We start from the raw sequence: 13,684 nt of genomic DNA, 5'->3' as shown, positions 1-13,684 counted from the left end.
TCTCTATCTTTGTGTGTTTGTCTCTGTCTCTCTCCCATTGCTCCTTTACTTTCTCCACCCATCTCTTCAATGTGCCACTCCCTAAGAGTTCTACTCTCCTTCCTCATCCCTTTTCACTTTATTCCATTAGGTTACTGCATTCTTAATAACTCCTAGTTCTCTATCTTCAACCCAGGACTCTGCTCCACAGAAATCCAGACTGACAGAGTCAACTATTCCCCTGAATGTCCAGTAATCCTGTGAAACCCAATATATCCATCACTGTCTTCTTTACCCCAGCCTCTGCCCTGGAAACTACTCCTGTTGTATTTTCTATCTTAGTGAAGGATGTTGCCATCAATCCCAGTTGCCCAAGTGAGAAACCTGAGTCTGTCTTGCCTTCTCCCTCTCCAGCATCAGTACCTAAGCCCTGCCTGCTCTACTTCCTTGCTGTCTGAAGCTGCATCTACTTTGTTCTCTCCTCTCTACCATAAGCTTGGACTCACCTAAATAACTGTAAAGTTGGTCTCCTTTAATAACTCCCTATTACCTAGAGATACTTTAAACTTACTAGTAGAGTCCTGTGGGTAATAGGAGAATCACAACTAAGAACTGCAAGTTAATTCAAAATAACAGGCATCTAGAAAGACAGAGGGTAGTAGTTCTAATAAGGCCAGAGAGCTAAGCAAGGGTCGCACAATGAAGGACTCTCCACCTTTAGGAAGAACCAACAAAGACGACTGAAAGATATGGCCAATGAGGTAGAGGAATTGAGAGAGGAGTCCAAGAAGCCAGTGACTGGAGTTTTGAGGAGGACTGAGTAATGAATGATGTCATCACTGAGACATGATATGGATTGCGAGTTGATGACTAAATTTGGTATTTTTAATTGCTTGTCTTTTTTCTTTTTTGAGACAGAATCATGCTCTGTCATCCAGGATGGGGTGCACTGGCATCAACACAGCTCACTGTTGCCTCAACTTCCTGGGCTCAAGTGATCCTCCCATCTTAGACTCCTGAGTAGCTGGCATTACAGGTGCATACCACCAGGCCCAGCTAATTTTTTACGTTTTATAGAGAAAGGGTCTTACTACGTTGCCCAGGTTAGTCTTGAACTCCTGAGTTCAAGGAATCCACCCACCTCAGCCTCCCGAAGTACTGGGATTTTCTTTTACTTCTTTTTTTATTTTATTTTATTTTATTTTTCCTAATATGGGTTGTAACCAAGAAGTACTGGGATTAAAGGCATGAGCCATCTTGCTGGCTTATCTGTTTGTCTTTTAAACATACTCAGATCTCTTCCATCTTTAAAAACAATCATCCTTGCATCCAATAATAACCCATCACCTATGAGAGCTATTGCTCACTCTCTTCCTTTTTTTGCAGTCCTCCTGTCTTGGCCTCTTATAGTCCTAGGATTGCAGACAGATGTGAGCCATTGTATCCAGCCTCTCTAGTGTGGTGGCGTGATCTTGGCTCACTGTAACCTCTGCATCCTGGGTTCAAGTGATCCTCCTGCCTCAGCCTCAGAAGTAGCTGGGACTACAGATGTGCACCATCGACCTCGGCTAATTTCTTGTATTTTTAGAAGAGACAGGGTTTCACTATGTTGGCCAGGCTGGTCTCATACTCCTGATCTCAGCATCCGTTAAGTGCCAGGATTACAGGCGTGAACCACTGTGCCCCACCCCAATCTCTCTTTTTTAATTTAATTTTTAAAAAATTATTACTTTAAGTTCTGGGGTACATGTGCAGGACATGCAGGTTTGTTACACAGGTATACCTGTGCCATGGTGGTTTGCTGCATCTATTAACTTGTCATCTAGGTTTTGAGCCCCACATGCATTAGGTATTTGTCCTAATGCTCTCCCTTCCCTTTGCCCCCCAACCCCCAAGAGGCTCCAGTGTGTGATGTTCCCCTCCCTGTATCCATGTGTTCTCACTGTTCAACTTTCACTTATGAGTGAGAACATGTGGTGTCTGGTTTTCTGTTCCTGTGTTAATTTGCTGATAATGGTGGCTTCGAGCTTCATTCATGTCCCTGCAAAGGACATGAACTCATTCTCCCAGCCTCTCTTTTCTACAGCCAATTATTTGAAGTTCTCTCTACTCTTTATTATCAGTGTTCAAGATTCAACGATTTTCCCCAAAATCTTAAAAAAAAATTTTTTTTTTTTGAGATGGAGTTTCGCTCTTGTCACCCAGGCTGGAGTGCAATGGTGCGATCTCGGCTCACCGCAACCTCTGCCTCCTGGGTTCAGGCAATTCTCCTGCCTCAGCCTCCTGAGTAGCTGGGATTATAGGCACGCACCACCATGCCCAGCTAATTTTTTGTATTTTTAGTAGAGACGGGGTTTCACCATGTTGACCAGGATGGTCTCGATCTCTTGACCTCGTGATCCACCCGCCTCGGCCTCCCAAAGTGCTGGGATTACAGGCATAAGCCACCGCGCCCGACTAAAAAAATTTTTATTGATGTGCCTGTTCATTAATTTAACAAACAACAGGTGAGCATATGTTTCACGCAGGATACAGAGTGGTGAAGGCTACAACTTTTAGAGTTAGACCTGATTGAGTCTAGCACTGCCATTTTTGAGTCATGGGGCCTCTGGTTATCTACTGAAGTTCTTTTAAGTCTTAGTCTCCTCATCTATAAAGCAAGTTTAATAATAATCCAGACCTCACAGGGTACTTGTGAGGACTAAATGAGAAAATGCACCTTAAAGCATTCAGCCTGGTGCCTGGTATGGACTTGGATTTGCTTAATCCCTCAATGAGATCATGCTGCCAATCGCATTCCTACGCCAACCTCAGTATCAAACCTTCCAGCCATTTGTTTCTTCTTACTCTTTATCTTTCATCTACCAATTTGTTCTTTTAAGCAGAGTTATTTTCCCTCCTCATTTTTCCATTCTCTTGCCCCCAACCTCTCTAAATAAGCAGCAGAGACATTTCCCTGGAGGGCAGTAGAGCAATTTCGGCTTAGTGCAACTTCTGCCTCCCGGGTTCAAGCGATTCTCCTGTCACAGCCTCCTGAGTAGCTGAGATTACAGGTGCGCGCCACCATGCCCAGATAATTTTTGTATTTTTAGTAGAAATGGGGTTTCACCATGTTGATCTAAAACTCCTGACCTCATGATCCACCCACCTCAGCCTCCCAAAGTGCTGGGATTACAGGGCCACTGCACCCAGGCCAGCACATTATTTCTTAAATGTCTGTATTCCCCTAAAGTCTTTTGTAACTTCCTTGCATGAAGCATCAATTTTTTTGCTGCCATTCTCTTGAGTGTATAATTATGATCAGAATAATTAGAATAGAAGATCTACTACAAGGTATTTTACAAGCCAAAAGATGGAACTCTCACAGAGCACGAGGATCTTCTAATATTAACCTTGCAAAAATTTAGTTTATATTTTGAAAGGTGGCAAGCGAAGCCAAAGGAAAAGCCTGAAAGCACATTTCACAAATTAAGACTTACCTCAATGTAAGCCGGTTCTGTCCCAGCAGGTGAGATGTGTGGTTGCCAGTCTTTTGGTGGCTTTGAAAGGTACTTGGAATCTGTTACAACCCACTTGAGCCGGGGCCAACCTAAATCAAACCCAAAGTGAAAATTGAATTGCCTAAGCCATCAGGAAAGGAATTCACATTGAACTGGTCATTTTAAATATCAAGAGACAAAATTAAGATCATTTTATAATCAATAAGATACTTAGTTTTTATTAGTTTTTAGCAATAAATCACCAGACAATTATACCTTCTTTCAAAAGTACAATTGTTCCACATGCTAATTCAAGGCCTTGACGTTACCTCAACAACTGGGAGGTCCATTTGGCAGTGGAAGTCTACTGAGGTTAGTGGTCTATCCTCTGTCTCTACATGTAGTATTTAGCTTTAATGTACAGAGTGGTAGCTTTTTCCAACCATCAGCATAAAGGTTAAGGGTGTGGGCTGTGGAATCAGACAAATTTGGGTTCAAATTGCTGCTATGCCATTTATTAGCTGTGACTTTGGGCAAATTACTTAACCTGTCTATTTCTCAGTTTCCTCACCAGTAAAATGGGAATCATAATGGTACCTACTTCATAAGAATATGAGAATTAAATAGAACATATATGTAAAGTACCTAGCTATTACTAGATTAAAAAGCTAATTAAAGCATTCAGTTTAAACTTTTAACTGATAATTCAGGTACAATATTACTAACCTTTAAACTGTACAATTTCTCCATTCTGGGTTTTTGGCAGTCCTTTTAGACAAACTTCACTGGTAAGAGCTAAGGCAATACCACAGCTTCCCAGCAAGAAGCCAATCTGCTGACCTCCAGCATCCTGTGGAGAAATGATAATGAACATGGTAGGGGAGAGAATGTGAGCACACCCATGCCCATATCTGACACTTAGTAATGCTCTGGCACTTTGTGTGATAACATTCATGGAGCCCCACCAATATCTGGCAATTGTCAAAATCCAATAGCAATGTGTTCTTCCAAATAATTTCTACAATACGAACATTTCCTGAGCACAAATCAAGTATTTTATTGACCAGACATTACTAATGATAAATCCTACCAGCTAAATGTAACCATTTTTGCAAGAGTCAGTAATGATCCTCTTTTAGATTAGTTTCAAGCAAATTAAATAAATGCTAACATGGTTATCTTCCCCTACCTCACCCCCAAAATTCAAGAGAAAAGCAAGTCAGGTCTGAACAAAATAATGTAAATGGATACTAAATGTCTAAGATGAAAATGAAAGTCAATAGATGAATATACCAAATCTGTACACTCCTTTTATTTTTCTGTTTTAAAGGGGCTAGATTTAAGCCTTACAACAACAGCAGCAAAAACAACAAAAGACACAGTCTAAAACATTTCCTTTAAAATGTCATCTTACAAGTATCATTATGAAACCACACAACTTCTGCCAACATAATAATTTAAGAACAACCATATAATTTCCTGATCAAATGAAGAATATTACATCCCAACAACTAGAGTTTCGGGGATGTTATCATTTTGTTTTTTATTCCTTTCAGAAATGCTTTTTCTTTTCTTTCTTTTCTTTTCGAGATGGAGTCTCTGTTGCCTAAGCTGGAGTGTAGTGGCACAATCTCGGATCACTGTAACTTCCACCTCCTGGGTTCAAGCTATTCTCCTGCTTCAGCCTCCCAAGTAGTTGGGACTACAGGAGTGCACCACCATGCCCAGCTAATTTTTGTATTTTTAGTAGAGAAGGGGTTTCATCATGTTGGCCAGGCTGGTCTTGAATTTCTGACCTCAAGTGATCCACCTGCCTCGGGGCCTCCCAAAGTGCTAGGATTACAAGCAAAAGCCACCATGCGCCCAGCCAATTTCTTCTTCTTCTTTTTTTTTTGAGACATCTCGCTTTGTCTCCCAGGCTGGAGTGCAGTGCCGTCATCTCGGCTCACTGCAACTTCTGCCTCCCGGGTTCAAGCGATTCTCCTGCCTCAGCCTCCCGAGTAGCTGGGATCACAGGCTTGGGCCACCACACCTGGCTAATTTTTGTATTTTTAGTAGAGATGGGGTTTCACCATGTTGGTCAGGCTGGTCTTGAACTCCTGACCTCAGGTGATCCACCCACCTCGGCCTCCCAAAGTGCTGGGATTACAGGCGTGAGCCACTGCGCCTGGCAGATTTCTTATAAATCCACATCCTCATCTTTGACATCAGCCAAAGTCAAATAATAAACTGCATGACAAATTAGCATCAAATGGCTCATGGAGAAATCACTCGGTCAAACATGGAAATCTGTTACATATGCTTCATTTTAGTTGGGCTGATGTATTGTCAAAGTAAAATCTTATAATCCAGAGAAGTAATATACCATCACTCCAACACCTTCCACCTAATGGAAATCCTAGGTCATATGATACAGTTAGAGGAAATCCATTTATAAAAAGGTCTCAACTATTGTAAATGTGAATTATCTATAGTCTCTGAAGCAAGAGTGGTATTATTTATAAATGATCATTGTTGAAAGTCAAGTATGCCCCTATGATATTTTATTTTATATTCTGAAACAGAGTCTTGCTTGCTCTGTTGCCCAGGCTGGAGTGCAATGGGGCATGATCACAGGTCACACTACAGCCTCAACCTCCTGGGCTCAATCAATCCTCCCACCTTGGCTTCTCAAATATCGGGAACTACAGGTGCATGCCACCATGCCTGGCTAGTTTTTTTACTATTTGTAGAGATGGGGTCTTCCTATGTTTCCCAGGCTGGTCTCAAACTCCTGGGTCCTGCCACCTCAACCTCCCAAAGTGCTAGGATTACAGGCGTGAGCCACCATGTCCAGTTGCCCCTGTAATATTTTAAATAATACACAATATTATACAAATTCTATCTTAAGTTGAAAATATGTTATCTGCATGACATTTGTAAATATTTAATAAATAGTTTTTCTACAAATTTCATGTTTTTCGAAAGTGAAGCTGAGTACTAAAAATGGTCCGACAGTTTTAAAAGTTGTGACTGCATCTATCCAAGAACCCAATGCCTGCCATGTCACACCAGGCTACATTCCTCTTAAATTTAGCAATGTTACCTTTCTGGTAAGAGGTACCTCTATAGGCACTGGAATCACTTCTGCCAGGAGGCATCCATAAAAAGCCACCATAAACATGACTGGATCATTGTTGGGGTAAACCAGGGCTACCTAAAATTCATAATGACATTAAATTTAACAGAGGAGTAAAACCATACTAAAGCTTTCAATGTCACTCTCTATATTATATTTATCATGAACACAATAAATCAAACTATTTAACAGCCATCTGCTCTAAAGGAAATTAAGTTACTGAGATAGAGATACAAATCTAAAATGATCTCCAACATGCCCATGATTATACTACACATTTTGGGAACTATAATGCATTTATCCTCATCCTCATCATAGTTTTTCAGTTAATCCTTTTGGTGATTTAGCAGCAAACAAACCACCTTAAGCATTAAGTTAATTAGTTAGGAAACCCAAGGCAATTTACTTTCGTGTAGGGCTAAGGCAATAAAATAAATGTAATGGACCTCTCCAGATAGAACAGCATATTAAGGAATAAGCTTTACATCTCTCAGAGACAGCCTATAACTGTGGACTGACTTGATCACCATGTTCGGGCCAACAGAAGTTTTCTTACTCTTTAATTCATTGTATTAATCCTTATTCCCTTACCCAACAATGCAAACGTTCTAGCAGGAGGGCATTTGGTAATAGGTATAAGCAATACTGGCAGAAACCATATAGATATGCAGTTAATTGATTAACAGAACATAAACAGTGAAACCTCTATAATAAGTTCAAACCTGTGATCTCACCTGTAACACATCACAGAGATAAGTGACTTTTCCCAGTTTACTCAAGGAATGCAAAAACACAAAAGTCATTACCACTGTGGTTTGTTACTTGGCTTGGATACTCCCAGATTAACATTTGAAACTTAATCATGTCATGAGACTTGTTTCCCCTTCTTTTGCTTTCAAATTCTCTTAACTCACTCCCAAGAGAAGTTCACTTTTGAACTTTTAAATTTTCCTAGAGTTCTGGAAAATTAATTCCACAAGACATTTAAACAATCCATTTCCTTCCTGCACACATTGTCCATGTTGCTAGGGAGACACAAAATCACCCTCTTTGCGTTCAGGAGGACCAGGAAATACTCGTGTCACATTTATAAGTAAAAGCCATCCTTTATGTGTCCTTTGTCACAATGCAAAAGTATTTTTAACAGGACTAGTTTAGGAGATTCCATAATCATAAGCCTAATAAAAAGAAGTCTATTGTGTAGTTGGTGTTCATTCTATGAATTCCAAATGAAAAGTAATGGTAAAAAGTAATCATATTTAGAAAGTCATTAATAGGAAAAATATCTTCAAACTACAAAAAAAATAGTTTAATGTCACCTCAAATTAAAGGAGAAATAAAACTATGTCAATTAGTTTTTTCTTAAAAGTAACATGAATCTTCCTCTCTTTTCACGTAAAACCACAGAAAATTGTTTTAAAAGATGTATGACGCTTTGTTGTTGTTGTTGTTAGACAGGGTCTCACTCTGTTGCCCACACAAATGCAGTGGCAAGAGCATGGCTCACTGCTGCCTTGAACTCCTGGGCTGAAGCAATCCTCCCGCCTTAACCTCTCAAGTAGCTGGGCCTACAGGTATGTGCCACCATACCCAGCTAATTTAAAAAAATTTTTTTTTTCTTTTTTTTAAGAGATGGGGTCTCACTATGTTGCCCAGGCTGGTCTAAAACTCCTGGCTTCGAGTGATCTTTCCAGCTTGGTGTCCCAAAGTGCTGGGATTACAGCTGTGAACCACTGCACCCAGCTCTGTTTGAGGAATTTTGTAAAGAGGAGAGAAAAAAAAAAATCAAAGAGTAACTTTTGTTGCTGTTTTCCTGTTGTCTAAAGATTCAAATATTTATTTCTGAAAAGACTCAGCTTTCTCCTTCTTTTTATTAGCATCTAAAGAGCTTAACTGATTGGCAGCTACAGGAAAGGACGTGAATTTCCTTCAACCTATAAATGTGAGAATTATTACCTGGCATTGGGCTAACCTAGGTTGGAACCAAACCATTTTTATTTTTCCAAAAGTAAGTGTTATATTGTCACAGATAGGGGGGAAAAAAGTAAGCGTTTAATGCCGTTTCTTACAGTTTGTATGAAAAAAAAGAGTTATATACATTTTCCTGTTGTGTATTAAAACTTCAGAATATTAGCATATTAGAAAACAATAAACAACATCTCCCTAAAACCAAAATGCCAATTACCCTGTCTCCAGGTTTTAACACAGGTTCATTTTTGGTCCCCAGTTTATTAAGAAGTGTGTAGGCCAACTTTAAACTTCTGCTCCACAACTTTCCTGGAAAAAGAAAAAACAACAGTCACAGAGAAAAAAAACAGGTCTACCTCAATGAAAGAACATTCAGATCAGCAGTGCAGTTAATGAGACAATGGCCACTTCCAAATGATGGGTTAGATGAGTATTATTCACCCCCCAACACACAGTAAGCCTCCCCACAAAAGCTTTATATTCATTCTAGTTTACAAAAGCCAGTCCTGCCTTTAAACAGAAATAAAACATCATCAGATGCTCATCTTGGTTTACATAATGTTCCAAATTCTTTTCTGAAATAACCTGCATATCCTTAGAAATAATTTGATGTAAACTGATCACACTGAAATGGAGGAAAACAATATTTTTAATCACAAGCCTGAAAATCAGAAGAATACTTCTGTTCCAAGCCTTTAAAAAAAAAAGATTCTTGCTCTGTTGCCCAGGCTGGAGTGCAGTGGTGTGATCTCAGCTCACTGCAACCTCTGCCTCTCGGGCTCAGGTGATTCTCACCTCAGCCTCCCAAGTAGCTGGGACTACCAGTGCATGCCACCACATCCAGCTAATTTTTGTATTTTCAGTAGAGATGGAGTTTCACCATGTTGTTCAGGCTGGTCTCGAATTCCTGGCCTCAGATAATCCACCTGTCTCAGCCTCCCAAAGTGCCAGGATTACAGACATGAGCCACTGTGCCCAGCCAGCTTTTTAAAAAATTTACAAATATGGGAGGCTGAGGCAGGAGAATTGCTTGAATCCAGGAGGCGGAGATTGCAGTGAGCCGAGATTGCACCACTGGACTCCAGCCTGGCGCCTGGTGACAGAGAAAGACTTTGTCTCAAAAAAAAAAAAAAATTTTTTTTTTACAAATATCTTCAGAAATGTTCTAAGCTTTTTCTGAAAATCACTTATATCAGATACTTGAGGAAACTGCAAAGGAAAATCATGACTCAAATGATTAAACATTCCATACCACTGTAATTTAGTGAAAACAAACACTAAAATGGAAATTATCTGTATGAACATGTGGATGTATTTATAGATGTTAAATAAACATGCAAAGATTTGGCCAGCTAAATGCTTTCTTTAAGGGTTATATGAATGAAATTTATATATAGCTTCTGAGGTGAATGTTAAAACAATTTTGGCAAAAACAAACAAAAAATGCTTTTCTTTTCCTAATCCCTCCCCTCAACCACCCTTAGAAATCTTATTTTAGATTATGAGAAAAGCAAAAGGGAAATCAGGTTATTTTAAATAGCTATGTTATTTTATATACAATTTATTCAGAGGAGTATCCAAAGTTTAAACTATGTCAACCTGCGTAATTCTTCAAATAAAACCTTGTTTTTCTTCAAAGATTATTTTCTATCTAGGTCTATGGACATTGTGCTCCACTTGCAAAGGAGAAAAGGAATCTGTTTGAATAAACTAGTACAAAATCTCATAGCCCAGGGTTGACCCCATTTTTCCTTGAAGTTATTTTAAAAAGAAAAAGAAAAACTTTAGTTGGTATGCGAAATTAAACGGAAAAGTACTAATTTTTTTGTTCATTACAGAATTTTGTGCCTATTACAATCAAGAAGCAGGATGGAATAAAGATTTAACAAGTAATCAGTTTCAATTGTTAGATAAAACCATCTGATTTTCACCATACATCATTAATAATGACCAAATGTTTTTCTAAAATCCTTTTGTAATGTTAAAACATCTACGGATGTACAAAGTCTCTCTTCTTTTTGCTGTCTTTTAAACATTAGCTGGTTTGCAAATGTCACTTTAGCAAATGAAAATATTTGGCAAGAGCTTTACTTAGAACTTAGGATCCTATTAAATGATTGAAAAAAAATCTACTGAAACATAATGACCAGCAACTGAAATATCTAGATAAATACACTACACATGATATTCTGAAGAACTCTCAGGAGAAAAGGAAGAATCTGGAATCTTGCAGACTCACCATATGTAAGAGTGTAAACTGGTTTCCCTGTCATGTCCAGTGCAGTCAGACAGGAGCATTTTGCTTGAGTGGTACCCCAGCGCTGCAGGGCAGATTCAAGAGCAGGAGGCCAGTTACAGATGACTCCTAAAGGCTCTCCTTTCACAGGGGTCATCTGCCGTCCCTCAGGCTTGGGCTGGTTGGGGTCTGGCTGAGGTACTGTACCGAGAAAATCCCAATGGGTGAAATGAGTACAAATACCAATGAACACAACTTAAGTCTCTAATCCCAGCTACATTTTCCTTTTCACTTCATATTTACCTGGTTTAAACTCACTTTGAGAAAGGACACGGTTAGAAATCATGGTCTGCAAACTGGGCCTTAATTCAATTTTCCACTTAAATATGAAATCGTATCCAATATTTTTTTTATTTATGTAGTTTTTTTATATTCAATATGTTTTATGCAAGAAACAAATCCTGACCCTAACAAAGCAAATCACTGCATATACAGAATAGCACAAAATATACATTTTTTTGTAGCAATTCCACGATTTTTAGTAAATTGGTTTTTAAATCTTTACAGTTCGTGTCCAGTGCAAGAGAACCGGGTTCTTCTACACCAGATTATGTTTAATGAGAAAGCCCACATTTACATTCACTTTTTACTGGTATTACCTTAGGCAAATTGATTTATCTGAGCTTTGCTTTTCTCAACTGTAAAATGGGGATAGCAACAGTCATACCTCAGGGTCATTACTTCACTCAAATAGATAACGGGCATAAACCACAATATCCCATGTCTCCAGACCTCTGCACTCATCTCGTATGGCCTATCCCTTTGCCTCCTGGTGAACTCTTACTCATCCCTTTCAGGACTTGGCTAAAGGAGCACATTCTCTGGGAACCAGCCCCAACTACCCGCTGAGGAGACTATTGCTTCCTTAGTGCTCCCACGTTGCCCTTAGGAAAGTACTGAGGATCCTCAAGGACACTTTTCACGGTACAAGTTTTCCCCCCTAAAGTCTGATGGCTTCCTGAGGAAAGGGGTAGTAGCTCTTACTCCCCTTACTGCCTATAGTGCCTAATACTTCAAGGTTGTTCAACAATGTCAGCTGAATTGGACTGAATTTGGGTGTGTGTGTGGTGGGGGGAGCTAATTATTAACGTGTTCATTCCAGAAATTGGGGGTGAATATTTCATATCCTTTCACAGATAAAACAAAAGTCCTCCTAATTTTTCTAAAATGCACAAGTAGAATCCTACATTTTCTTTCTTTCTTTTTTTTTCCAAGACAGTCTTGCTTTGTTGCCAAGGCCAAAGTACAGTAGAGTGATCTCAGCTCACTGCAACCTCCACCTCCTGGGTTCAAGCACTTCTCCTGCCTCAGCCTCCCAAGTAACTGGGATTACAGGCACCTGCCACCACGCCCGGCTAATTTTTGTATTTTTAATAGAGACAGGGTTTCACCGTGTTGGCCAGGCTGGTCTTGAACTCATGACCTCAGGTGATCCACCCGCCTCGGCCTCTCAAAGTGCTGGGATTACAGGTGTGAGCCACTGCACCTAACCGAATGCTACACTTTCATAGCAGGAAAGATAATTTACACATGGAACAAAAAGTCAAGTATTTACTGAGTTCCAATTATCTTCACAGGATGTGATAAACAATGAGAAAATAAATGCTGCACACATCATTCTTTGAACAAACATTATACCTAATAAGTGCTTAGTGCAAGGAATACAGAGTCTGAGCTCCTGTGGAGCATCTAGAGTCCACCAGAGGACATAAACACATACAGACTCAACGTTAAGGCTAGGATAACATGAGCAGTGCGTGACAGATGCATGGAAAAGGAGGGCAGAAGGGAGATACGTCTCCACCTGGAAGAGGAAATGTCTGAGCTGAGTCTTAAAGGATAAGCAGGAATTAGCCAGGTGAACAACAGATGAGAAAAGAGGCACAGAAGGGAGAAGAGACAGAATAAGCAACAAATCTTAGATGGGCAAAAGGAATATGAAATAAGTGACGTTTTATAGCTCAATGACAAATCTGGGGATTGTACTTAAAATGCCTTGATTCATTTTTCTACTAAAATAAAATTCATGAAATAGTTTCACTCCCTAATTTGCTGCCTTAGGGTAAATAATAGATATTTCAACTGCCCTTCTGCTTTGTATATTTCCAGACCCTAAACCACTAGATTAACTAAAAAAATAAACATGGGTGTTTCTAAATAAGTATTTTATTTGTCTGGACAGACTATGTATATGGTAGGCATTGTTTCTGGCCATGAAAGCTGACATTATTGCCATTGGCCATTAGGCTTCAGTGAAGATTCTGGGGCATGCTCTTTCAGATTTCCAAAGACATACCGGTATTTTTCTTTTCCAAAGGTAACAATTATTCAAATAAGCAACTGTTGCCTATTATATCAATAATTAATAGCAAGTTATTAGTTCTAGTCTGCAAATGCAATTTTTTCAAGTAAGATTCCTATTAAACCCTGACCTTCATGTACCTGGTCAATACTCAATGCTAGAAACACTGGAGAGGCTATTGCTGCTATGGGCATCTTGAACATCAGTGCATCATGAAAGATGTCCACCATTCAATGAGTTTAGTGATTCTTAAAGAAAGAGATACTCATTTTAACCTCACGTCAGGTTGCTTTCTGTGGCATAAATTGGGCTAAGACCAGATCTAATCTACCAATGTGCCTAATTCTATTAACAAGCTGATGTGATCAAAACCTACTACAGTAGTCTCAGGACATAAAAACAGACTACAAGCTACCAAGGCTTAGCTCAATTTCAACAAACGTTTTTCTTAGGTAGATCTATTTTTCATCTAGCTTCTATAATTATCAAATGGCCATTCTCATTTTATCCATACTCACACCCATTCCCCTTTCCTATTAAAT

General features: G+C 39.4%; 1 protein-coding gene across 5 annotated transcripts in view; it reads right to left on the bottom strand.

Annotated features, from left to right (window-relative positions):
• DIP2B (disco interacting protein 2 homolog B) overlaps window positions 1–13,684 on the bottom strand; it is a 269,995-nt gene that overhangs the window by 61,983 nt on the left and 194,328 nt on the right. For 4 of the 5 annotated variants that reach the window (XM_064377072.1, XM_064377073.1, XM_064377075.1 and 1 more), the window contains 5 exons: window positions 10,784–10,981; window positions 8,762–8,853; window positions 6,544–6,654; window positions 4,185–4,308; window positions 3,459–3,568 (listed from right to left, as the gene is read on the bottom strand). In XM_064377072.1, the coding sequence (XP_064233142.1) occupies window positions 3,459–3,568; window positions 4,185–4,308; window positions 6,544–6,654; window positions 8,762–8,853; window positions 10,784–10,981 (635 nt within the window). The remainder of the gene's footprint in view (window positions 1–3,458; window positions 3,569–4,184; window positions 4,309–6,543; window positions 6,655–8,761; window positions 8,854–10,783; window positions 10,982–13,684) is intronic. The other variant, XM_064377074.1, reaches the window with a different exon arrangement.

This window comes from Aotus nancymaae, unplaced genomic scaffold (genome assembly GCF_030222135.1).
Source record: "Aotus nancymaae isolate 86718 unplaced genomic scaffold, 86718_ANA_hifiasm-v0.15.2.pri h1tg000016l, whole genome shotgun sequence".
In the NCBI taxonomy this organism is placed as follows: Eukaryota; Metazoa; Chordata; class Mammalia; order Primates; family Aotidae; genus Aotus; species Aotus nancymaae.
The sequence above is the reverse complement of the archived record's forward strand: the minus strand, read 5'-3'. Positions and strand labels throughout refer to the sequence as shown.